Raw genomic sequence first — 26,423 nt, 5'->3', positions numbered from 1 at the left:
TTGATTCACAGAACAGTTTTCCATTTAGCTACGGACCATTTTAAAAGCTTTGGTTGTTGCTACAATCAAATTTAAAATGAGCTTAAGCTTTCCATTAAATGGCAAATTGTCTCAGTTTCATCATCTGATATGCTGTTTATAATGTAAATGAAATATGGGTTAACGATATTTGCAAATCATTGCATTTTGTTTTTATTTGCATTATACTCATCCTCCCAATACCCTGCTACCCTTAGTATTACCCTTGAATGCATTAAGAGAACTGGATACTTAATTGTCGGACATTGAAATGTTTACCAGCTTCCAGGTTTGGATTAGCGCTGTGTTTTCCCCCTGTCCATGCAAACAGGTCCTTCCTGTTTTCTCCCACCTCGTTCTTAGACATTACACTGGTTTGATATCTCAACAATAAGTCACCTCTGTGGGCTCAGAATAGGGCTTAAATATGCTGTATAAAACCACTAGGGATTAAAGAATAGTGTGTAGAAAAACACCACTGATAAACCAAAGAGGGATAATTAACCTTGTTTGCAGTTGGAGGTGTCCTGTCTACAGTTTTAAAAACTTGTCATTGCAGATTCTGGTGAAACTGGCTAGGTGCCATTGCCAGATCCAGCTCTGGGAAACCACCCATGTTATTAAAGGATGCTTCCACTTATATTGTACCTGCTTCGTTTGGTTGTAGTTTGGGGAGTATTCAGTTCAATTCAACCTTATTTATTTAGCGCCATTTCACAACAAACTCATCTCATAGAACTACATGTACATGTTAATTACATGTTCCCCATAATTGTGAAATGAAATACATCTGGGACCCTCAGACTCTCGGGAGAGAATAACCAAATGTGAAGGACCTCAGTCAGTGAGGTTATGAGTGACCTAGTAGTAACTCGAACACAACTTGGGATGGGAGAAGCTTGCAGAAGGACAAACATCTTGTTAACAATTATGGCAAAGCTCATCACCTGTTCATAACATGGTGGCAGCATCATGCTGTGGAGGCTCATCTCAGCTGCAGGGACAAGAACTTTGGCCGGAAATGACTTTACTCCTTTTGCTCCCTGTTAGAGGAAAAGTAAAATCAAGATAAATACTAATTAAGAAAACAAAAAATGAAAACTACTCCACAAACACATTAGTTATTATTTTTGCTGCAATGTTCTGTCAAAGTCAGGTTTCTTGTTTGATTAGAAATATATTCAGTTTCTTGTTTTTAAAACTACTCTAGAAAGTGCACAAAAGCATATATTTAGTGAGTGAATCGGCCTTAGTGATACTGAGCAGTAAAAGCTGGTCGGCTTTTAGTTTAATTTCTGACTCTAAGTTGCTTTAGGGTGTGAATTGTTTTCTGTCTTTGTTTCTTCGCTCTTTGTAGGCCCTAAAATAGGCTGGAGCTCTGTCCAGGGTGTATCCCGCCTCTCGCCCAATGATAGCTGGGATAGACTCCAGCACCACCCATGACCCTAATAAGGATGATGATGGATGGATGGATTTGGTAGTGGTAAGCTGTATGTGTATCTGGTGTACGTGTGTCATTTAATAGTCATTTTATTAACCAGTTTTTTTATAAACGGCTTCATGATGAGGTAACGTAAAAATAGTTACAGAAATCTTTGATCAAAACCACCGGTGGGGTTTGGTTGAATTTAAAGGGACACGCCACAGAAGCTGAACTCCACTTTATTGTATTGGTAGACCCTTGTCACATAGTGTCTTTACATACAGACACTGATCTTAATCAGCTGATCAACAACATTAATCATTTATTCATCTCTGTAAGATGGTGGTTAGAATGACTGGGGTCACCCAGCAACCCCCAACTCTGTCCCGTCTGGCCACTGAAATATTGTGATATAATACAAAATGTGAGACATGTAAAATGGAAGCTTGAATGTTAGATCTCAAACGTTTGTTCCGTAGCTTTTGTTCTGTTGATGGACTGTAGCTGGTCAAACTTAAGTTTATTTTGAGAACTGGAACAAGTGACAGTGTTTAAATTTGAAAACTCAAATGTATTTAGTAATTTGTTCAGTCTTATTGGTTGTGTTTTTATCAATGTATGATCACAGTTTTTCCGCTACAGCGGAACACGTTCCGAAAGTTGATCTGGCATGAGCTTTTACACCGGATGCCCTTCCTGCCGCAACCCTCTAATTTATTTGGGGCGACTGTGGCGCAGGAAGGTAGAGCGGTTGTCCACCAATCTCACAGTTGTTGGTTCAATCCCTGGCTCCTCTGGTCACATGTCGAAGTGTCCTTGAGCAAGACACTGAACCCCAACTTAGCTGCTCCCGGTGAGTGTTGGCCAGCTGCATAGCAGCTCCCCCATCGGTGTATGAATGTGTGTGTGAATGGGTAAATAAGAAGCAGTGTAAAGCGCTTTGAGTGCCAATAGGTAGAAAAGCGCTATATAAGTGCAGAACATTTACCATTACCATTTATTTGTCTGGACTTGAGACCAGCACCACGGCTGGGTGAGGCCACACCTGGTGGATTTGAACCCACTTCATTCTGGATCCCAACCCAATGCTCTACCACTGAGCCACCAGTCAGCAGTAATGTAACTATGTACAATATATACACCGAGAGACGTATGCTTTAATGCTTTATTGCATTGAATAAACCAGAGTAGATGTCAACCAGCATGAAGAACTCCATTGACTGATAGTAGAAAGAAAAAGAGAAAAGCTATGAATGACAGTCAGGAGAAAGGACATCTTGAACTTGGAGGTTTAGACCTCAGCTTAGATCTAGCCATGATGTATATAGTCATTGATGAACTGCAGGTGTTTTGACACTCGGGTGTAGATGCCAGGGTAGCCTTGGAGACCACAACCATTAGGACCCCCAGAGCTCATGATGCCAACTTGTACAAAGCCACCAGCTGTACGACACATCAGCGGACCACCATAATCCCCCTGTGGAGCACAACAAACACACATTCTCACTTATCGTCTTTTTTTAAATTGTCTTTAAAGGCACAGCGTGTAGGATTTAGTGGCGAATTGCAGCCATCTGAATAGTAAAACTCACTTTGCAGGCGTCCTTTCCTCCTTTTATGTCACCCGCACACAGCATGTCAGAGTTCAGGTCAGGATAGCGTGACTTACAATCACTCTGAGAGACGATGTTGATCTTCAGTTCCTGAAGGGTTTCTGGATCTTTCAGTGGAACTGTATGGCAACACACACACACAAAAGCATTAGTTATTATTGGGGTCCAAGGACCCTATCATAGTTCACCAACCCAGCACTATCCAAAAGACAATTTGTCATGAGGTCCCACAGTCTCCTGTCCTAATACATGTGGAAAACTGCCATTGAGACACAGTCTCTTTGTGTTGTTCATGTAATCTGCTTTTCTGTTATTGACACCTGTAGTGCTTAAGCTGATAATAATAATAGTAATAATAATAATAATAATAGTTAATGTATTTATTTACACACCGTCCACACAGTGAAAGGAGGTGGTTCTAAGGCCATTTATTAAAAGTGACACTGATTTGCAGAGCCACCGTGAGTGGATGTGTTTATTTGCTGCATATAGAGCTTACCAGCAGTGCCAGTGTACCCCCAGCCAGTGATCCAACACTCAGATGATGAGTCAAAGGTTTCATCAACACTGGGCAAACTCACTGGCTGAACAGATGTCTGAAAATCTATCTTCTTCTTCAGCTTGACCAGGGCAATGTCATTTAGGAAGATGCCATTCTTGTTTTGGTACTTAGAGTGAGGTAAGACATACTCAATTTGCATGTACCGAACAGAACTCTTCTGCAGTTCATGTGAGCCGATCCATGCAGCCGATCGAGACAACTTAGCCTCGGGGTGTCTGACAACACAAACACACACATACACTATTCAGTAGTTTTCTATTTTGAGTATAGGTTTAACAGATGTGTCACATCACTTAATGTGGGATGTATAGGAACGATCGTATTTGACCGATCTTGACAAAATGCAGTGCTTCAATGAAAGTGTAGTAATCAGTTTTTATAATACACATGGATTAAATATCTATGTGCACTGTACGGCAACAAGGGTTAAGTTAAACACACTTACATGGATTTATCCCAGCAGTTTGCAGCAGTTAGGATCCATTTATTGTTGAGGATGGTGCCTCCACAGCGCCACTTAGTAACGCCATCAGAGGTGATGTTTAGGAGGACCATCCACGGCCATTTGCCCTTCACAGCATCCTTCCCACCGACAATACCAGTCCTAACTTCAGCTCCAAGCAAACCTACAAAAGAAATAAGGAATGTTTAGAAAGGTTATCTTTTTTATTTGTTTTCCCCATCAGATATTTAGACATGCACACATAGAGAATTTAGGAAAGGTGTCATTTGACAAGTTTTATATTATCTAATCCTAAAGTAATTTATTTTAGGGCATTATGCAGCAGGACCTGCAAGTTGTACATTTAACAACCAAAAATCTGCAGTTTAATAAAGCTATTTGAATTTACTCATCTCTCTCATCTTGGCAAGAAAGTGAACATGTGTATTTTAAATCACAGAAATACGATTAGCAATTTAAGTCACTCATGCATTTCTAAATACAATCACACCTAAACGTCAAACATCTGCTTGTATCATAAAAATTATTTATTCAAGTAACAAAAATTTTTTTTTACTGATTTTGCCGCCTCGGTTATGATTTATTAAATAGTTTCGATTAGTCTATCAAGGTAAAACATTTGATTCTATTAGAACGTCTTCAACAAGTAGATGCCGAATAGAAAATTCAACAATGGCTAAACTCTATATACTGAATACATATTAAGAATTGTTTTCTCACCCGTGATGTTGTGGATCAGCACCAGCACAGACAGGAATTTGCAGAAAGCCATGGCTGTGACTGAGTGAAGCAGTACATCCACAGGCTGCAAGGGAGCAGCTGCAGTTTTATATACACTGCTGAAGAGATGAAGTTCTTATCAGTCTTCCACTTCCTTTCTAATCACTTGTGGCACGCAAACATTTACTCAAGTTAAAATATAAGACACTGGCATTTTTCTTGATTACAATTTATAAGGATTTACATTTAGATTTTGTAAAGAAATGCAGTTCAAGTTCCATTCACATTCATCACACAGTTGTGGCATTAAGAAAAGAGCGCATTCGAGGCGTTGTCATTTAAATTAATTATATTCTGGTCCAAAGTGTTTTACATATAATAATCAGCATTTTAAAGCCAGATTCTAAAATCACTTTTTGAACAAAGTCTCCTCGTGTGGGGAGATTCTGTGTAATTAAAATAGTGAAATGTTTAATGGAAAATATTTATAAAATCAAAAAATTATTGTCATGACCCCATTAATAATGTAAATTTCCCAATATAAAATTTCTCATTGTATTATCATTGTATTTCATTAACATTTCTATATTTTATCTGCAACCCTAAAACTCCTATTGTTGCAAAATAATAAGTATAAGCATGATATAAACACAGTAACAATAAATTGTTAATGCCATTTTTTAACTTACTTGTAAAATAGGGACATCTAAATCATTAATTAAGTTTAGTGGATTAGTGAATTCATAAATATTTATAATTCCCAGCAAATGTGTCAGCTCCTTCAAGTCCATTTTCTTAGAATAGCAAAGTACATCTTTGAAAACACTTTGAAATAAAGCATAAAAAGCAAACAAACTTGAAGGAAGTAGCAAAAGAACATTTAAGATGCAAATAGTGGGGAGTTCAGTGTGTATGTGGAAATGATGTATAAAAATACAAGTTTACGTTATGAACAAGGTTTTTTTTTTAATAATAAAGCATTAAAGAAAAACAGCAAGGAACAAAGTAATTGGAAAAAAAAATAAAAATAAAGCAGTTCTCTCTCAGTTAACCAAATGAAGAAACATTAGTCTGAGGTTAAGAGATGTGATAAAAATATTAAATAGGGGGGATGTGCAGCTTTAAGGAGATCTGCTGTGTTTGGCTAGAACAGGGCTTGGTGGTTCAGTGGTACAACACAGGGTTGGGATGTAGAAGGCTGTGGCTTTGAATCACACACCACCAGGTATGGTCCTGTCTAGCCACCAAGGGTCACTTTGGTGCTGGACCTGAGCCAGGAAAAAATAGGGTTGCGGCAGGACGGGCATCTGCCATAAAATGCCAAATCAACATACAGAACATGTTCTGCCATGGCGACCCCTGAGGGGACGAGCCGAAAGTTAAAACGTGGTACAAAATCTGGTACCTTTTTGTATTACAAAATATTCCACAAAATAGCAGGTGAGAATAGTAAAAGTAAAATGTGATGTGTGCTCACGTTTTTTACCTAAGTATCCTAAACAAGGTCTCGAAATATTCTCTACAAGTTAAAGTTCTTATATCAGGAAAGCCTGTGCCCCACAGCTATGTGTCATCCTTCAGCACATCTTCAACCTGAGCCTGCAGATGGACAGGCTGCCTGTGCGATGGAAATCATCATGCCTACTACCAGTACCAAAAGCGGCCTGCCACAGTGTCCCCGGCGACTACAGACCTGGTGCTCTAACCTCCCACATCATGAAAGTGTTGAAGAGACTGGTCCTGGACTTTCTCCGGCCCCCTAGTGAAACCATCTCCGGACCCCTTCCAGTTTGCTTATCAGCCTCAGCTGGGGGTGAAGGACGCTCTCATCCACCTCCTACACTCCATCTACAACCCATCTGGACAAGCCTGGGGGGTCTGTAAGGATTATGTTCTTTGACTTTTCCACTGCTTTTAACACAATCCAGCCTGTACTGCTGGGAAATTAAAGAGCTTACTCATTGAAACCCCCATGGTTGCCTGGATTCTGGGCTACCTCACTGTCCAACCCCAGTATGTTCATCTGCAGAACTGTGTCTGACAGAGTGACCTGCAGCACAGGTGCTCCCCAAGGGATAGTTATATCTCCCTTTCTCTCCACCCTGTATACCTTTGACTTCAGGTACAACTCAGTGTATGTGGTAGCCAGTTCTATTTTCTTCTCTGTGGTTTGCTGGGGCAGTTATATGAAGGTGGCAGACAGTAACTGACTTGACAAGCTACTTAGGAGGGCTGGTTCTGTTATGGGGAGAAGCTGGACCCTCTACATGTTGTGGCTGAAAAGAGACATTTTTGCTCTCCACTTTTCACGTGGAAAGCAGCTGTACCAAGGCAACACAATTTCCATATGGAATCTATAAAGTCGCTTGAATCTTGAATCTAGAGTAAAAGTACAATATTTTCCTCTGAAATGTAGTGAAGATGAAGCATAAGCTCACAGAAAATGGAATTACTCAAGTAAGGTGGAATACCTTACCTCACCCTAGTACTTAAATAAATGTACTTTTTACTTTATGCAGCTGGTGTGCAGTCTATAACGTAGGCCCACAAATGGGGAAGTAGCTACGCAGTTTCAGTGATAGAAGAAAAGTTGCTGGAGAGCTTCGATGGTGGAAATAGAGGGATAGATATGTCAAGGAATATTTCCACAACATTAAATCTCGTTTGGCAAGATGTATTAAAAAGAGAGCGTTAGATCTTTTCTTTAAAACCACTTCTTTAAAATGTTACAAGGCAATCTGAAGTCGATGCAGTGCCCTGGTTTTACATCCTGCGGTACAGTAGGTGGCGCTATGCATTATTTCGTGGGTTTTGAAGCCGCCCAATGAAGAGAAGAAGAAGAAGAAGAAGAAGAAGAAGAAGAAGAAGTTGTCACTCTGCAGTTCATAGACGCTATTTAGTAAACATCAATTTAGCATTTTGTGGATATAGCAGAAGCATAATAAGCCATGCAACGTGTAACCAGGTGTACTAGAATTATTTTATGCGTTTTGGTGATAGTTCCAATTCAGTACATTTAGTCTGCGCTCGTGTGTAGCTAACATGGAGCGGTCAGGCAGCGTCAACGCAGATCCTGGTCCACCCTCTGACACTAATGGTGGGTTTCTGAATAGACTAAGTCACAGAATGTTCCAACATTATTGGTACACGTCGCAAAATGTCTTGTTGTACTTGTTTATATAGGTCGTTTCACACAGTGGCGCAACTGGGCTGGATTTTGGTGAGTTTCTAATGTTTTGAACAAGGTGGAGATGAAAGTTTATGTTACTAGAAACTGACAGTCGTTCAGTTAACTTACGCAAACTTGACAAACAATAGTATGTATTCTTACTGTCAGTAGTTCAGCATGTCCAGATACTGTTTCGGTCAATCTGTGATCTTAGGAAATAAACTTCACTCCAGACAAGTTTAACAGTGAAAGATGGAAAAGTACATTTAGTCATTTGGCAAATAAAAAAGCAGCAGTTCAGAGACACTGGAAGCAAAGTACCATGAGAAGAAATGTTTTAGTTTCATTAGTGCCATGAGCCAACAGACCTGATAATGTTTGGTCATAGGTTGTTGCAGAAGAGTTCTTTTAATTGTTGATTATTCATTTAAAAAACAAGGTCATTTTTAAATGTCTTAATCAGAATAGTGCAATACAATGTAAGGGGAAGATAATGTTTAGGCCTGTTTTTTTTTTTTTTTTACAAAATATTTAATTAACTATTTGAATTCAAAGTCATTTTTAAGCTACAAAATAAAGCTGGATAGTCTTTAAACAAAAAATGTAAACCAGGCATGCAAACATCACAAGCTGAATTAATGTAAATAGGTTAAACACCTCTGAAGGCATCGAACCCCAGTACCTTGTGAATACCACCAAAACTAGTGCCACAAACAGTCACGTTCTGAAATCCTCTTTCCTGTTTGTTTGTTTTTTTATTGAGAACATTAAACACTGATAGAGAAGATTAATTTTAAGAAAGCATGAAAAAATTGTGCTTATATTCGAAAAAGTACTTTAGAATTACAAATACATTTAAATTCCTAACTATAGCTTGTGGGGGTACAATGTGAAAAATGGCAGTTTTATATGTACAGTTTTGTAATGTATGAGTTAGATCCAGATCCAGATGAGATTTTTTGCTGTTTCCTCCTGAGAAAAAGAATATGTGGTTTACATGTCAGTTATTCATCTAATCTAACCTTTACAGGTTCCTTGGATTGTGCAACAACTTTGCCTATGTTGTAATGCTGAGTGCTGCACATGACATCCTCGTAAAACAAGAGTCCAGAAACACCACAGCATCTGTAAGAAATTTTCACAAAATATTTTGTATCAGCAGTGATTGTTTAGGCTAAATATGTCTATTAAGATATAAAGCTTCAATGCAAATAATATTTAATAAATTTCTTCTTCTAATTCTAGAACTTTGAAACATTGGGTCTTCAGGTTGGGAATGGTAGCAACAGTAGTCGCTATGACTGCAATCCCGTCTCTACTGCGGTAAATGAAGATTTATACCACAACATAAAATAATCAGTGTACAGTATATGTTAAAATGAATTAATGATTATTCTATAACAGGATTTTGTTTTAAACAGCACAAAAGACATATATATAAATTGCCAAGGTTTTATCATCTGGATTTATAAAAAGTTTCCCTGTTTTATATTGATTAAAATTGAAGTAATAAAATAAATAAATAAATACTTAAACTACTATGCTAAACTAAATCTGTATATGAAAGTAGAGGAACTTACACTTCTTGCACTCTTCAGTTTTGTAGGATTACACAGTGTTGGATGCTAAATGACAAACTGGCCTGACAAAAGAAAAACCGGTCAACTTCTCACAAAAAAAGTTTTTGAATCATCTCTGATAGTAGGTCACTTGTCATCAAAATGTCTTCCAAGTTTGGGAAATTCCATCGCACACAGAAGATTTTAGCAGTGTCTCTTCAGTTTTTTTTCCATGAGTTGAGGCATACCAACCTCTGCCTTATAGACTGCTACTTAAATCCATTGGTCTATAGACAGATGTATCCACACAGGACAGTTCCAGCTATTTTGGACCAGTTAACTCTAAAACAGAAACAGATGGCTTGGACAAAAACTCCAGTGACAAAATATTTTTAGAACAGTTTATACATTATATGTATAAATGTATAAACTGTTTACAGAGGCTGAAGCAACTAAAGAGAAATAGAGCAGATGAGCTATACAATGAAGTTGTGGGAAAGAGTAGTGGAAGCTCGGCTAAGGGCAGAGGTGAACATTTGTGAGCAGCAATATGGTTTCATGCCTAGAATGAGTCCAACAGGTTAGCTGCAGCAAGACAATACATGTGTGAATGAGAGGGACCCAAGTGGAACATTGATAAGGTAACGGTGTTACAGGGAGCAGAGGTAAAGAAGTTGCAGGACTTTAAGTACTTCAGCATCAACGGTAAAGGTAGAGGTAAAGAGGTGAGTGCAAGCAGGTTGCAACAGGTGGAGAAAAGTGTCAGGTGTGTTGTGTGATAAAAGAGAATCAGCAGGAATGAAAGGAAAGATGTTCAAGACGGTGGTGAGACCAGAGATGTTGTTCGGCTTAGAGACAGTGGCACTGAAGAAAAGACAGGAGGCAGAGCTGGAGGTAGCAGAGCTTAAGATGTTGAGGTTCTCTTTGGGAGGGACGAGGATGGACAGGATCAGGAATGAGGACATCAGAGGGACAGCTCATGTTAGATGTGTTGGAGATAAAGTCAGTGAGGCCAGATTGAGGTGGTTTGGACATGTTCAGAGGAGAAACTGTGAATATATCGGTAGAAGGATGCTGAGGTTGGAGCTGCCAGGCAGGAGGTCTAGAGGAAGAGCAAAGAGGAGATTTATGGATGTAGTGAGGGAGGACATGAAGTTAGTTGGTGTGAGAGAAGAGGATGCAGAGGACAGAGTTATAGGCAGATGATTTGCTGTGGTGACCCCTGAAAGAGAACAGCCGAAAGGAAGAGAAGTTTATACCGAGTGTGTGGGGGTGTGTGTGTGTGCGCGTGCGTGCATTGTACTTTCTACAGAGAGGACCCAAAAAAGTATTTTCCTTACATAGTGAAAAAACGCTGTTTTAGGGTTAGAGTTAGAATTCATTGTTAGGGTTCAGATAAGGGACTTGGGATTTGCATTTTGTCAATGCGTTTTCTCACATAGTCAGAAGAATAAATATGTGTGTCTGGTTAAGTGTAGTCTAAGAAAAGATTTTTTTGTTTTCAACTTAAAACCATATAGAATTAACTTTGTCTTTCTATCCTGTGTAGTGTTTGTATGTAACTTTGTACCCTTGAAAATTGATGCTTCACTTGATGATGATCAGAGAGTCAAACTTGGATAAAAGCTCCTCAATCTGAGTTGCATCAAACACATTCCATCAGTCAAACGCACCAAATGTTAGATATCCCAGGAAACATGCACCACCTAGTATTACAATAAATATACAAAACCAAAAATTTTCAGTCTACAGACTGAATCTAATTCTTTTGTCCTGGTAAATATGGTCATTCCAGATTATGTTGAGGTTTTAACAGCATTTCTTAAAGTCTAAATGAGAGTTTTGATACTTTTCTTCTCAGGCAGTGCTGTTAGCGGACATTCTCCCAACACTTGTCCTCAAGTTGTTTGCTCCTTTTGTAATCCACAAAATGCCTTACGGGTAAGATCATTACTACTTGTAACTACTGTTTTTGTTTACTTTCCGTTACTAGTGACACTTGTACCTATGCAGACATTCCATTGTTTAACTACATTAATGGCTTTACTCTCTGGGTGACAACATGGAAAACTAAAATACTATTTCATTTACTAAAGATTTCCAGTTTGTTCACTGCTATCAGTGAACTCAATACTTTGTTGGTCACAGTACACAAATGTTTCTTCCAGTGGCTCAGTGGAGTTTAAATTTATGTGTATAAATGAACCCACATTGTTTCAGAAATTCTTCACTGTTGGTTGCTTTATAGTGATTTAAAAAAAATGGCAACATGGAGCCATTTACCAGTGCTCTGTCCATATTTGTCCATGCTGGCTTCTGTTTAAATTTGATCTTTGTATTTATCTTAAATTAAAATATATTTTTATATTAATGGAATTAGACAAAATGTCACTTTACGTGTCTTGAACTGGATACATTGCAATTTTTTGTAATTGGAGAGTGACTTGTTAAAAGATCAGAAGGAGTGTTGTTGTTTAAATAAAACATGGCCCTTTAATGTTTTGAATGACATATATTTAGTATTTTATTCCAGGTTTCGTGCCTAATTTTCATTTTAAATTTTAGTGTCCGAGTCTTGCTCTGCATCGTCATGGCATCATCAAGTTTCCTTCTTGTGTCCTTCTCATCATCTGTGTTGATGAGTATAATAGGTAAAGCCGGGATTTATTACTGAGCACAATTTTTCTCAGTTTTACACTTGGGTTCATAAGTATTTACAAAGGGTCAAATTTCTCATCAATTTTGCTATAAGTACACCACCACAGTGTCTTTACAATTGAACGAGTCAAGATGCAAAATTTCTGCTTAAGTTTAAGCATGGAACTCACAGACATCACCAGATGCTGAGTTTCTTCTCTTATGGTGATCTGCCAGATTTTTACTAACCTCATTTCCTCTTTGTATGAAGCATTAGTTGCCCTCAGTTTTGCTTTCAGGTAGTGAAATGCAGCACAGTTGGAGAAATTACTGAACATTGCACTTCTTTGCCTGAGAATAGTCCTTGGTTGCTGTGCAGATAGACACAGAGCCAGTGAATCAAAGTATATAATATAACCCTAAACTTGCAGTCATATTATCAAGCGAACAACTTTCATGTGTATTTTTGTTTCTTAGCAAAATCTAATCTGGACTTCCTCTTTTGAGGTGTACCAGTAAAAGTATATCTTGAGGTAAACCCTCTGTATTTATTGTGGTGAAATCTTTGGCACATATGCACCTACTGAATCTGTGCCTCCCAGAGATTTCACCAACTGTTACAAAGGGGTATATTTTACCAGAACTCTTTAGTCATCCTCCATAGTTGTTTTCTGTGTTTGGCCTGCACTTTTGATGTTCCTCGACTCACAAATGTTTTTGGTTGTGTTTTTTTTTTTGGGGGGGGGGGGGGGGGGACTTGGGGTATATCAAGGGTTGGTGCTTTATCACTAGCAGGTTCTTTTAAGATTTTACTGTCCAATGTTGATTTACTTCACTGACAGTGAAAGCTATTTGGACTTTATATTATCACCTAACTTCAGCAGGTTCAAAATGCTTGATATCCACTGCTTGAAAGACCTTTTATCTGCCTACTCGTAAATAACAAATAAGCTAATATTACACATCTGCAAATGTAGCAGATGAGCATTGCATTAATCCAATGTAATTCATCTAGTATTTTTGACAATTAAATTAAAAATTTAAAGCAGACAGTCTGAAAAGTACATGTTGACTCTTTCATGTCCAATCCATTTTGGTGTTGTACAAAGCCAAAATGATGGAACTATACTATTGCTGCTTGTTCAGAATTTAGATAAAGGATTAGATACATTTAAAAAAAAATTTGCCTCGGTTTCATTTCTTGTGAAATGTATACCACCATTTTAAGATCCCAAGATATTTTTGCATGCCTCGGTTCTCAATCTGCATTTTATCCTATTTATCGTTTCATTTCCTCTCATTTTATCTCAGCGTCAGCAGCTGCGGTTCTAAAGAAATGTCGCTGCTAGTAATATTTAACACCATTTCAGATTGTAAGATAATGATGAATGTCACAATCCACAACGTGAAGTTTATTTTAATGTATGGTGCCATCAATGCAAGGAAAAAGTAGTGACTGTAGCATACACTGCAGAGCATTCTGATTTATTTTTATTTGCATTTTATATGCAAAACTTTACCCCCTGTGTAGTGCACCATTGTATTGGGTGAAGTAAATGAAAACAACAGTGGCAGCGTTAGTATTGCAGGGCAAATTTAATTTCTAAATTTACAAAGTGAAGTTGTTAGCAGACAATTATAGCACAGACTCCTTGTGTATTACATAGATTAGAAGGCGGCTTACCTTATTCCAACAGGAATTATTTCTTGAAAAGTAGCCATGATTATGAGAAAGTTCGTTTTTATAGCCAGATGCTTGGATTTTGACACCTTAACAATCCATAGCCTACAATAGAAGAAACTATTTGGATTTCTTTTTTCTTTTTTCAGTTTTTTTATCCAAAATTCAGCAGGTAATAAATGGAATTTTCTGATGCCTTTTATAATACATTGATCTGAAAATAAAAAAACAAATACTTAAAAAATATTAATTTAAACCAATTGATATGTGTTAGAAGAGGAATTCAGGTATTTACATGTATCTGTTTTATTGGTAAAACATAGTTTTTCACTCATTCCAGTGGTGAATCAAACTGTTGAAAACTGACTCAAGCTAGAAATATATAATATTAATACAAATTAGGTCCTGCTGAGCAATTGTAAAGTAAAATTCCACTAAAAAAGTAACATTAGATCAGGGACTTATACTCTCAATGATTCAGGTGCAACTTAACTGCTTATCCATTAGCAAACATAAGAATCCAAGTTGACTTCAAAGTTTAAAAGTTATTTGTCAAACAAAAGACTGTGTTCCCCTGTGATAATTACCTTTCTGTACCGTATGAATACATGTCCGTCCATACTTAAATTTCTTACCAACATGATCTGTCTACCACTGTGTTTGTAGGAGTGATATTTGCCAGCTTTAGCTCTGGACTCGGAGAACTGTCTTTCCTGTCTCTCAGTGTCTTCTTCACCAGGTAAATGTTTACTTTTCCAATTTTCAGTAATGAAATAATGCTGATATGTAACTAAAATCTAAAGTATAGTTTGAATAAGAATTGGCATGAAGAGGCAGGTAATATTTAAAAGTGTTGGACTGGCAAGGCCAGTTTGTTTTTGCTGTATGCTGGAGACGTTTGGGTTTATGATTGAAAGTTAATAATTTCAGCTTTTATATTTGAAGGAATTTACACCTAGATATATTGAACAAATAGAACATAGCGCCTTTTGTATAATATCAATTAAACTTTAAGTGTGCAAATGTATTGGGAATGTGACGGACAGATGTTTCCTGTAAGGTTGATTTTTGGTGAAAACTGCAGTACTGTTATAAAGGTTAAATTGACACAAAAAAGAGAACTGTTTATGTCCATATCAAAGGCATTGCACATATTGCACAACTGGGCAACAATACAACACTTGCCATTCCAATACTAAGTTTGGAGTGGACTTTACATAGTAATAGGATGTGTAAATTGTAAGAATGTGAATGTGTGAATTGCCGTTGTCATTGTGGGTTAATGTTTTGTCGATTCTCTTAGCCAGTGATCTGATGTCTGCTGATACAATTAAGTATCCAACGATGCAATTTTGATTTGATTCAGGGGCCTATGATTAATATGAAATTAATATTTTGTGCCTATTTCAAGAAGTCATGTAATTTTTTTCCAGCTTTGACTTAGTAAATAGGAGACATTTAGCTATTTGAAATAGCCCTTTTATTGTTGAGGTTATCAGACTGAAGCAAAGGCTTTTTGCCATGCACTCCTCACATGCTTCTCTCAGGACTGTCTCAATATTAACTCCAGTTTGTGCTTAGATCAAAACACTTGTCTGAAGAACTCTACAACTTCTAGTTGGTGTCATTAAAATAGCAAGTCACAGTTACAAAGGCTCCTGTTGTGTATGTTGTCCAGCCATCTGGTGTGATTGCAACCACAAACAACATGGAGTATTTCATGGATTTCAAGAACAGCAAAACACTGAGGGATTGTCAGCTATGATGTAAAGTAGCAACTGACTATTTAACCCAGCATGTGTATGCATGTATATGTGTATAACTTTTGATGGTGCTTTTGTAACTTGGTTTTTTAATTTGTGTCCATATCAGGGATGTACTGGAAGGTTGGGGCTCGGGTACGGGTGGTGCTGGTGTTTCTGGAGCCCTACTGTATTCAGGCCTCACCCAAGCTGGTCTGTCAGCTAGGGTCACACTTCTCATCATGCTGGTGGTCCCATTCTTTATGTTTATCAGGTAAAATTAAAAACACCAAATAAAAAAAATATGATTTTTAAAATCATGTAAACCTAATCATGAGATCAATGAACCAGATAATGTGTTTAGAATCTATTCATCACTTTGTCATTCTGTCCTCGTTGGGGAGGTTTTCCTCATTTAGTTTAAGTAGAAATGAGCCCCTTTACCTGTAATAAAGACTGTCCCAATGCTTAAACTAAAGCAGTAACTTCCACAGGAAAAGGTCAGTAGTAGTGTTTGACACCATACCGTCAGTGCCATTGTGGAATGTAGCTAACCAGTAAAGACCCACTAAAATACAGCTGACCTCCTCTTCTTCTGCTTTTATGTGTCTATTCAATGGACTTGGAAAATGGCATAAACTCCCCAAAACATTTACTGCAGTGGTAATTAGCCTCAGTTCCTTTGTAGCACCACCATCGCCGTTTCTGCAGCCGGTTTAGACATGTGCCATGGTCTGTGTAAGCTGAGGGACCAGGGAGAAATAGAAAGACAAATTTCTCCATAGCATGACAGAAGATTGGAGAGTATATGTGGATGAGCTGTTGAAGAGGCAGCAGTAAAAATACATATAAGCTAGCATCCCAATCAAGAGTAAACATCAAAGGCCAGATTTCTCATATTAGCAATGTCAATTGCTTGCATCTGATGCTACATTTACATTTAGATTGTATTTCTCTTGGCTGGTACTTTTCATTCAAAGTGACCTAAAGTAAGATAAAAGCAAGAAAAACAGTCAGAGTAGACTTTCAAGCAAGTTGCTTTGAGAGAAAATGATTCAGTTTCACAAGGCATAAGTTCAAGATAGAATAGATACTAAAAGAGAAAAAAAAGGAGCCTAGATTCTCAGCCTAGTGTGTTATCCATGCTGTCCTTCATTAGCTAAGTTCCCACAACAACTATCATTTGTTCAGAGAAAACATTTTTATCATTTTTTGCATTTTTGTGTTAATTTCAGTCTGTGCTGTGAGCCTATATATTTTTTTTATGTGGTATGATTTCAGAAAAAAGAAAAACTTTTTTGTTTAAAGTTTACCCTTTAAGTAAAAACACAAATTTGTACAGTAAAAAAAGTAAAAGAAAGAAAAGACCAGTACGGGCAATTGAAAAGGCATCTTTCTCCAAACAGGCCTAATACCGGTACAAATATATACATATATCAATCAGAGCAAAGATACTAGAAAACAAGCAAACTGGCTTTAGTTTTAACAAAAAATGTGCTAAAGTCGAGAGACATTCGCTACCCTTTCCTTCCTTTCTGTCCTACACTCATAATATTAGAGAAATAATTTTACAAGTTCTTATGTCTTTGCTTATACTTGCATACTGCCTAACTTTTCAATCCCAACCACCATCAGCTATTTCTTCCTGCTGGTTCCTCCATCTTTGTTACCTCAGTGGAGAAGCAGGGAGACAGAATATGCTGTGGTGGGCTCAGAGGACAGACGGCAGCTGATGGATGAATCAGAAGAAGAGGAGGAGCAGGAAAGATCAACCATAGGTATATGTCACACGCTTGCATTAGACATTACTAAAATACTGTTTAAAATGATTTGTTGGCTAGTGAGGTAAGCTAATAGTTTAACATTAACATTTTTTCCTCCATAGAGAATTACAAGGCAGGTGCCTCCCCTCAAATTTTATGCTACCGCCACCTCATCAGGCTGGTGGGATCTTTAACTACAACATTAATACTTTATTATAACAATGCATTTTTTACAGGATGTGTGGAGAACACATCTGGAAAACACAATTTTCTAACATCTGGTGTTACTTCTCAGGTATCAATTGTGATGTACAAGCTTCACATGTGTATTAATGCACAAGCAAATGTTACATTTGTCACTTTGATGCTCAGATTGTGATTCCAACAGCTTTTCCAGATCTAGGTTCCTATTTTGATTCTTAAGTAGCTCTATAGCAAGTTTCTCAAGCACTTCTTTTCCTCCTTTGGCCAGTCTCTGTGTGTCCATTTTTCTTCCATTTCTGGATGATGCTCTTCACAGTTGGTACTGGTATCCCTTAAAGCTATGAAATATTTTTATACAGCTTTATTGAGGTTTACTAAATACAGTTGATGAAAAATTTAGTGGAACAACGACACAGTTAAAGTTCTCATGCTGTGGACAATGTAGCGGTTTAAAAAAGTCCAGAAAGTATAGGATTGTGATTTTATTTATTCATTATTTATTGTAAAAACAACTAGATTTAACATGTATTTATTTATTTGCAACATAAGCTGTGCTGCCTGAGCATGTACATGTGTGCACATGAGATATTACCAACTCTGCCTCATTCTAAACCAGGAAGAACACTGACATTATTGTATTGTGCAATCGCACAAACTCTTCCAATAAGTAGTTCCAGTAGATGATCGGACTTGTTGATGGACTGATATGAGGTCGGATTTAGCCTCAGCTTTATATTATTATTATTATTATTATTATTATTATTATTGGTCGTTGTAGAGGATTTTACTGATATTCTGATGTGTGTCAGCATTGTGAAAGATAAACATTGCATTCGTTAAAATTTGACATTTCCCTTTCGAGTGCAAATATGATAAATGATGTTGATACTGCTAAGCCAGCAGTTTCCCCTTCCTTTGAGTATATTTCTTCTCATTTTAATCCTCTACAACTACAGATAAAAACGATGAGCTGCCATTATAATATCTGTCAGACAGAGCAGACTGTACTTTTTAGCTGACTTTGTGGGGCTCAGACAAGTTGTTGGAGTTCCAAAGATTTTACTGCTAACTTTAACCACTTGGTTTTATAAACCTTTCTTATTTGCCACTGAGAGAACCAAACCAAAGAAAATGTTAAGACACTTTGATAAAGGATCTGTAGAACATCATCAGGGTTTGTGAACCTGAATCTGGGCCAGCTATTGCAGATGAGATAGATGCGGTGACTTTTCTTGTAAAACAAGTTTGTATTTTGCACACTTTCCAGTTTATTGTCAATTATAGTACCCAAGTGTTTAAAATACTCCACTGTTTCCACAGTTTGGCCATTTATTACAGTGCTGACAGAACCTGTAAAAAGTCATTAGTGCTAGAGTTTCATATCGTAGTTAAGGCACTTATTACAGGTTCCATGATTCTCTTTAGAAAATGTGAACACTACAAGTGCTACTTCATTAGTGCATTACAGTCGATGGGTCACACTGAGCCAAAACAAAAATAAAAATAGATTGTAAAAAAGGACTGCTTCTTGATATTTAAATCTTCACAGAGGCCAGAATAACCTGCTGCTTAGTGCAAACAGGATTCATATTGATTAGTACTTTCTCAGTCGTTGCATTCGTTTGATTAAACACCTGGTGTAATTTTTGTTTGGTGCGCTTAAGTGGTTTCATAGCATATAAAGGCATGTTTGTGTGCCCACTCATCTTTGACACATTGGGGCATCTCAATTTTGAAAAAGCATGTTTCTGTCAATCTACACTATGGTATATAGTTAGAATCCAAAGACTCTCCTTTAGATTCTGATCTTAGAAGAGAGAGGCACCCATATAGTTCTGACAAGAGGACCACGTTTTCCCCCCACTAAAACCATTTCGTCAAAAAAAAAAAGACTCATTGTAATACATTGTGCAGTCTGGATATTAGCCTCTTTGGGTCTAAACCCCGAGCAAAGTCTGCAGTGAACCACTGACCTAAAGAATCGCTGTTGTAATTATTTTTGGTTTGCACTTTTGGAACCGGCGATGTGACAGGAAGCTAACAGGCTTAGCTACCAGTTGAGCCACCTTGTTGTGTAGAATCTTTGGCTGAACTAAACATGATGCAGAGTTTGATCTGTATGTTAGGGTCTGAACCCTACTACTTTAAAAGAAATGAGTTGCAGTGGCTTTAACACAGTGCCTCTTGTTTTGTAGTTCCCACTAAACAGAGCAGGGAAAAGTAATGACTTCATCTCAATTATTTTGTTTTTATCATGGTTAGAAGTCATAAGAATCAAAACCTAATTAATTGCACATATATGTGTGTGTGTGTGTGTGTGTGTATATATATATATACACACACACACACACACACATACACACACACACACACACACACTCATATATATGAATGGTCAGATTTCTTTTTGCAAAACAGGTTGAACACGTAACTAGTGTGAATATGATTCTTCTTCCTATTTCTCTCACAATCTCTGTGAATGAGGAGTCATTTTAAAGTACTGCTGTTTGTGACTGAATAACTACACAGAATATGTTTTCTTCCTCCTGAATGTAACAGTAGAAAGGACCACTGGACCCCTCACCATCACAGAGAAACTGCATGTAATCAAAGTGAGTATACCCTTTACTGTTTTTCAGATTTAAGTATTTGTGCTTTTACACACTATATCTCTTAAATTCTTATGCACAGGGGTTGCTCAGGTTTATCTTACCTCTGGGGCTGGTCTACCTTGCTGAATACTTCATCAACCAGGGCTTGGTAAGTTCTCTGGTGCCATCTGCCATCACTCTCATCTCACTACATGTTGATAAGATGAACCAAACCTCCTCCTCATTTACACTAAATTTGTAATAATTCTGTTGTTTCCTTCTCCAGATGGAACTGCTGTATTTCCCAAACTTTTCCCTGTCCCACGCAGAGCAGTATCGCTGGTCAGTTAATCTTATTGGAATTTTACCCAGAAGCAATTACTTTACTTTAATTGCTCAAAGACATTGATTTAAATTAGTTATTATTTGTGTGTGCACTCAGGTACCAGACACTGTACCAGCTTGGTGTGTTGTTGTCTCGATCCTCTTTGTGCTGTTTGAAGATCCGGAAAATCTGGGTTCTGTCTCTGCTACAGGTGAGAAGCAGAGAATAGCATGCTAGTAGTACTCGAGTCCAGTCTGGAGTCCAAATTTTGTTAGCCAATATAATTTTATTTAAGTTTATAAACAATATTATATTAGTGGTAGGGCATTTGGGTAGGGTTATGGTTTTGATCTTTTATTAGCTGATAAACAACTGACAATAAATTTAAGTAGTGGTTATGTTAAAAAAAAGCTATGTTAAATATTATTTTTATCAAATAGTCCCAACAATCACTAGGCCACCACCATGTCCAAATGTGGCATTATATTGGCCTATTAATTTATCCTAATTAAACACAATGGTGAAAAAAATTACCATAAAGCTTAACAGAATATTTCTATTCAAATATCTTGTATCTTATAAGTGTTGCCAAACTATATACAACATGAAGGTTATGTTATGTATCTCTTTGCTGTTCTATTGGATTCCATGTGTTGTTTTGTTGACTTGCCATGGAATGTGCCATGGATTCAGGTCGGCACCAGCGGCTAGTGCCATTTCATGTGCGGATATCAACTTGAATAGAAACCGCACCCAGCACAGACAGGCTGGCAGGATTTGCGCCCATTGTAACAGGCTGTGTGTGGGTCAAGCTTGTGTTGGCAGCCACCATAATTTTGTGTGTTTGTGTGTGTGTATGTGTGTCTAAATGTGAAATGTTGAGGGGAAAAACTGACAAGATGCTTGTCTTTTGTGACATTTATAAGTGAAATCAAGATTTATGTATAATGAACATCATAAAGATATAATTAAATGAATCACTTTATTCACACAGCAAACAGCAAACCTAATTTTGTAGTTAAGGAATCATCCGACAAAGAACAACTTACCCAAGGAACGTTTTATTGGGCAGCTGGTGCCTCGGTGGAGATGGATGCAAACCCTTAAGGCATAAACCTACATACTGTATGAGAACATATGGGTAACATAATTAGAATAAGTATATAACCATCATGTAGACCGTTACAGTGGTGTAGATGACTAAGTATGATGAACCACGTTGTTACCTGTAGGTTTAAAGCTGGCAATGAAAAGGGAGGCAACACACACACAGCGTTATACTTCACATGCTAGTTTTTTGGTGTGGGGTGTGTTAGTCTAACTAACTTTGTTAGTCTTTACTTTTACTTTTATGCTTTCATTACATTATATTACATACAGAACCCGTACTTTTTCACTTTTAATTAGGTAAAGAAGTTGAGTCCTTCTACTTTTGGGAAAAGAATATGTGTACTTTTGCCACCTCTGCTGGTTTTGATTTTACATTCCTGTGAAGCTTCAGTTTATGATTATTGACCTGTTGGTGAAATAGAAAAGACATTAACTATCTGCCCCTCTCCCCTCCACAGGTGCTGAATGCAGTGATTTTATTTGTCGCAGTGCTTTACCAATTTCTGCCCAGTGCCTGGCTTGTGTTTGTTATTGTTCTCTATGAGGGTCTGTTAGGAGGAGCTGCGTATGTGAATACGTTCTACTTCATCAGCAAGGAGGTCAGTGTTTGCCAACCCTATGAAAATGTGTACCAATGCAGACTGCAACACCTTTGATTTTTCCACTAAGTATTTTTGACTCAGTCTCCTCCAATGTCGATTCTCTTTCCTACCTTGCAGTAATTTCACTAAAAGTAACAGCTGTTCCACATCTGTTAGCTCCAACTCTGCGTTATCTGCTCAGTTTCAGTCACTATTGTTTATAGAAAATCAAAGAAAATCAACACAGTGGCACAGAAACCCCACTGCCATATACCAGTTTGGCAGTGTAATTGCACTGTGAAAGACACCAACACACAAGTATAAATGCTCAGAATGGCATAGCCCATTCACATAGTCTACAGCCTTTCCTCTACAAATATTCAAATGCGCAAGTATAAATCCAAAATAATGGATTTTGTTCATTTCCAAAAATTCACTTCAATTCAACATTATTTATTTAGCGCCAATTCACAACAAAGTAATCTCAAGGAATAAAGTCAAGACTATAAAGATGTATAGAGAGAACCCAACAAGTCCACCTTGATCAAGCCATAGGCAACAGTGGAGAGGAAAAAGTCCCTTTAACGGAAGAAACCTCCAGCAGAACCGGGCTCAGGCTGGGCGGCCATTGGCCTGTACCAGTTTTGGTTAGTGGAAAGTGAAGAGAGAAAAGAGCAACAAAAGCAAGAACAAAACATCAGGCAGGTTGTAAGGACCAGTAGCTGCACACTGGAAAACGCACAGCTTCAAAGCCGGGGAGACCTGCAGAAAGGGACAGAGAGAGGGGGACAGAGAGAGGGGGACAGAGAAGGAGAAAGACAAGTACAGGAGAAAACACACAGAGTTAATGTCATACAGTGGTGACAATTGTGGGGTGAGAGGAGAGAGGGACAAGAGGAGGAAAGGGGCTTAGTGCATTGGGGGGGTGGGTCCACTACTCTAGGCCTATAGCAGCCTAACTATAACTAACTATATGCTTTATTAAAGAGGAAGGTTTTTAAGCCTAGACTTAAAAGTAGAGAGGGTGTCTACTTCCCGAATCTGAACTAGTAGCTGGTTCCAAAGGAGAGGAGCTTGATAGCTAAAGGCTCTGCCTCCCATTCTAACTTTGAAAAGTCTGGGAACCACAAGTAGACCTGCATTCTGAGAGCGAAGTTGTCTACTGGGATGATATGGTGCTGTGAGGTCTTCTATATATGATGGAGCCTGAACATTCAGAGCTTTATATGTCAGAAGCAGGGTTTTAAATTCTATTCTAGATTTGATGGGAAGCCAATGGAGAGAAGCTAGTGAAGGTGAAATATGATCTCTCTTGCTAGTTCCAGTCAGCACTCTTGCTGCAGCATTGTGGATCAGTTGAAGTCCCTTTAGGGAGTTACTGGGGCATCCTAAAAGTAGGGAATTACAGTAGTCCAACCTAGAAGTAACATGCATGGACTACTTTTTCAGCATAACTGAGAGAGGACCCTCCTAATTTTTGCAATTTTCCGTGGATGGAAGTAGGTTGTTCTAGAGATTTATTTTATATATGTGTGGTACAGGACAAATCCTGGTCAAAAATAACTCCCAAGGTTCCTTGCAGTAGTACTGGAGGCCAGACTTATAGACGGCATATTTCTGAGATTTTTGGCCCTAAATACTATGACTTCAATTTGTACAAGTTAAAAACTGTGGGACATCCAAGCCTTTATGTCTTGCAGGCATGCTTGAAGCTTGAATAAATGATTTTTGTATTGTCCAGATTCACCATACAGTTACTAAAGCCAAACCTGAATCTCTACTTACATTTGGTTAGTTGTCAGCCTGTAGCCTGGATCCGCGTGTTAGAGCCATAGACTTCCCTTGTGTTCCAAAATCTATTTAAAAACACAGCAGCCAGGCACACTGCTCCAGTGGATGATATATTTTTTATTTCAAAAGAGAGGACCTTGCTATTTTAAACAAACAACACCATAAATTCCAGATTTTGCACTTTCTTCTACTTCTCCTGGTGAGCTGGACATGCATGAAATTTAAAGTTAATTAAGTAAGTTAAGTAACAATATGAAGAATGTGGACAATGTTTTCAAGGGACTTTGTTTGGTCAATGGAAAAAATGTCATCCATTGGAGCAGTGTTTCTGGCTCATGTGTTTCGGCCCAAAAAGAGGGACATCAGTGAGTTGAACACAAGCAAAGCAAAACCATTTCAGTGAGTTTGTGTTTTATATCTGTTTCATCAGTCCATTTGTTTCTCTGCTGAGTAGCTCATCATTCCTTCCCTGCTTTACACTCAACATTTACTGTACATGCTCATAAGTCATCGGGTTTCTCAAAGAAATACAGTATGGTAACAAGTAACCAGGGAACAACCTTATACTGAACTACAAGAACCTGGTGACTGTAAATCTGTGTATACATGCAGCAGATGAGTAGTAGATTTCTCTTTGACCTCTGATGTATTTTCAAATATTGCTGATAGAACAGATTTTTACTGTATGTTAACAGAAGATGCTGTCTTCTACAGACAGACACAGCAGAGGTCCTCTGTGTGAACTGAATTTAACCAAGCCATAATGGAAAACGATTTGTTAGACTTCAGCAGCACACACAACTGTTTTGAGTTTAGTTTAAATTTCAGTTTGAATTTGACTTATTTGAAATATGAGGAAGAATTCCTCCATGTAAATACCCTTCCTTTTATCTAGTCACTCAACTACTTCTCTGTCTGCAGTTTTGTCATGTGTAGAACTGCAAATATATATAATATAATATTCATTCTGTTCACCCTTTATTAAAACAACTTTAGAAATGTATTTATGTGGCCAATCATATGCTAAAACACCAGTATTCTGTACTGTTGAGTCATAGCTGTCTTTTCTCAGTTTATAAAAAGATCCCATGTGTCCATCCTGACTTGACTCTTTCCTTCCACAGATAAAGGACAGACACAGGGAGTTTGCCATGGCTGCTTCCAGTGTAGGAGACAGCCTGGGTATTGCTCTGGCTGGAGCCTTTTCCTTTCCTGTTCACAGATACTTCTGTGACCTGTGATCCAGCCCCCACACAACCTGCAGAAGAAAGAATCATCTTTTACCTGGAATAAAAATCACACACTTTTCTCCTACACAAAAATGTTGACTGTTTTTTTTTTTTTTTTGCAGAAGCGCCATTAATAAGCCAAATGGAGAGGTGTGGAATCATTTTTTATTTCCTTTATTTCAAACTTTCAGAGATAAACCAATGGAGTCTCATGTGAGCAGAGCCAATGATTTGAGTGATTTCCCATGCAACAGGAAGGCATTATAAAACCAACACGAGAGTATTGGTTTGCACAAACTGCACTAACAGCCTTTGAGAAAAACAAATGATACTGCTATAGAATTTGAGAATGAATCTGCAGTTTGTCTTTCAGACCAACAGTAGTTGCTCTAGCTGTACCTGTCTCTGCTTCAAAATAAAAGCTTTCCTGTGGTAGTCTGGTGAAAGGCTTCTAATGAGTAGCCTGGTAAGAAATGTTCAGTTTATGTAGCAAAATGAAGGCATTTAATTTTAATTGTTTATTGAAGAAAGGTGTTTTTAAAAGACAGGACAGAATAGAGCATCTTACTTTCACAATCGCATTGTCTTAAAGTTTAAAGAGTTCCCTGTTACTCATCAGCAAACATGAAATTGACCAAAAGCTGACATAATTTTACTGACCTATATTATTCTGTTTTTTTAAACTATATTGTTACCTTTTTTTGCTTTTCATTTTGTCGTCATACAAAAAGTTACGGCTAAAGTTACCAGATTTGTAACAGTAAAAAAGTCTTTAACATAGTTTTAACATTTTTAATTTTATGTACTGTAAGAAAGAATGCAAAAATGGGTATCACTTCTCATTTTGGACCTTGAAATGTGCTGTATGTGTGTAAATTATTTGCAAATCAGTGGTGGTGTCTGGGTACCATGTGATGATTTTTAACATTGCTACAATAGTTTGTCTTTGATATATTTTTTCCACATACTATACTCAGATTACATGTTTATTCAAATAATAGTAATTTTACTTAATTTCTCCCGACATGTCTCAAATGCACACCAATGTGCACATTCCTACTGAAATTTTAACCACCAACATTTTATACCCTGCTGCTACTGTTTCTGCGTGGCATTTGTGTTGTTAGGATTATTTCTTTTTACTTTATTAAAATATATGATCTTACTGCACAAGTGTCAATGCCTGTATGTATGCTATATAAATAAAATTGACTTATTAACCTGACTTGACTAATGATGCAA

General features: G+C 37.7%; 2 protein-coding genes across 4 annotated transcripts; one reads left to right on the top strand and one right to left on the bottom strand.

Moving 5' to 3' along the window:
• Positions 1 to 2,592: 2,592 nt before the first annotated feature.
• Positions 2,593 to 4,914, bottom strand: LOC137100553 (tryptase-2-like). The gene is made up of 5 exons (XM_067478435.1): positions 4,800 to 4,914; positions 4,062 to 4,242; positions 3,554 to 3,831; positions 3,034 to 3,173; positions 2,593 to 2,918 (listed from the first exon to the last, which is right to left on the bottom strand). The coding sequence occupies exons 1-5, from the start codon at positions 4,849 to 4,851 to the stop codon at positions 2,751 to 2,753; spliced, it is 819 nt and encodes a 272-aa protein (XP_067334536.1). The 5' UTR covers positions 4,852 to 4,914; the 3' UTR covers positions 2,593 to 2,750.
• Positions 4,915 to 7,628: 2,714 nt separating this feature from the next.
• On the top strand, positions 7,629 to 26,406 carry cln3 (CLN3 lysosomal/endosomal transmembrane protein, battenin). Of its 3 annotated transcripts, none has more exons than XM_067478433.1 (15): positions 7,629 to 7,896; positions 7,983 to 8,019; positions 8,999 to 9,095; positions 9,214 to 9,291; positions 11,389 to 11,468; positions 12,093 to 12,178; positions 14,512 to 14,584; positions 15,718 to 15,861; positions 17,223 to 17,365; positions 20,117 to 20,166; positions 20,246 to 20,314; positions 20,432 to 20,487; positions 20,588 to 20,681; positions 22,039 to 22,179; positions 25,077 to 26,406. In XM_067478433.1, the coding sequence occupies exons 1-15, from the start codon at positions 7,842 to 7,844 to the stop codon at positions 25,191 to 25,193; spliced, it is 1,320 nt and encodes a 439-aa protein (XP_067334534.1). In that variant the 5' UTR covers positions 7,629 to 7,841; the 3' UTR covers positions 25,194 to 26,406. The 3 variants fall into 3 exon arrangements, with proteins under 3 accessions (XP_067334534.1, XP_067334535.1, XP_067334533.1); XM_067478432.1 differs by having other exon boundaries at positions 7,630 to 7,896; positions 20,114 to 20,166; XM_067478434.1 differs by lacking the exon at positions 7,983 to 8,019 and having other exon boundaries at positions 20,114 to 20,166.
• Positions 26,407 to 26,423: the final 17 nt, after the last annotated feature.

The sequence above is a fragment of the Channa argus genome, chromosome 15, assembly GCF_033026475.1.
Source record: "Channa argus isolate prfri chromosome 15, Channa argus male v1.0, whole genome shotgun sequence".
Lineage (NCBI taxonomy): Eukaryota > Metazoa > Chordata > Actinopteri > Anabantiformes > Channidae > Channa > Channa argus.
This window is presented reverse-complemented; position numbering and strand designations above follow the sequence as displayed.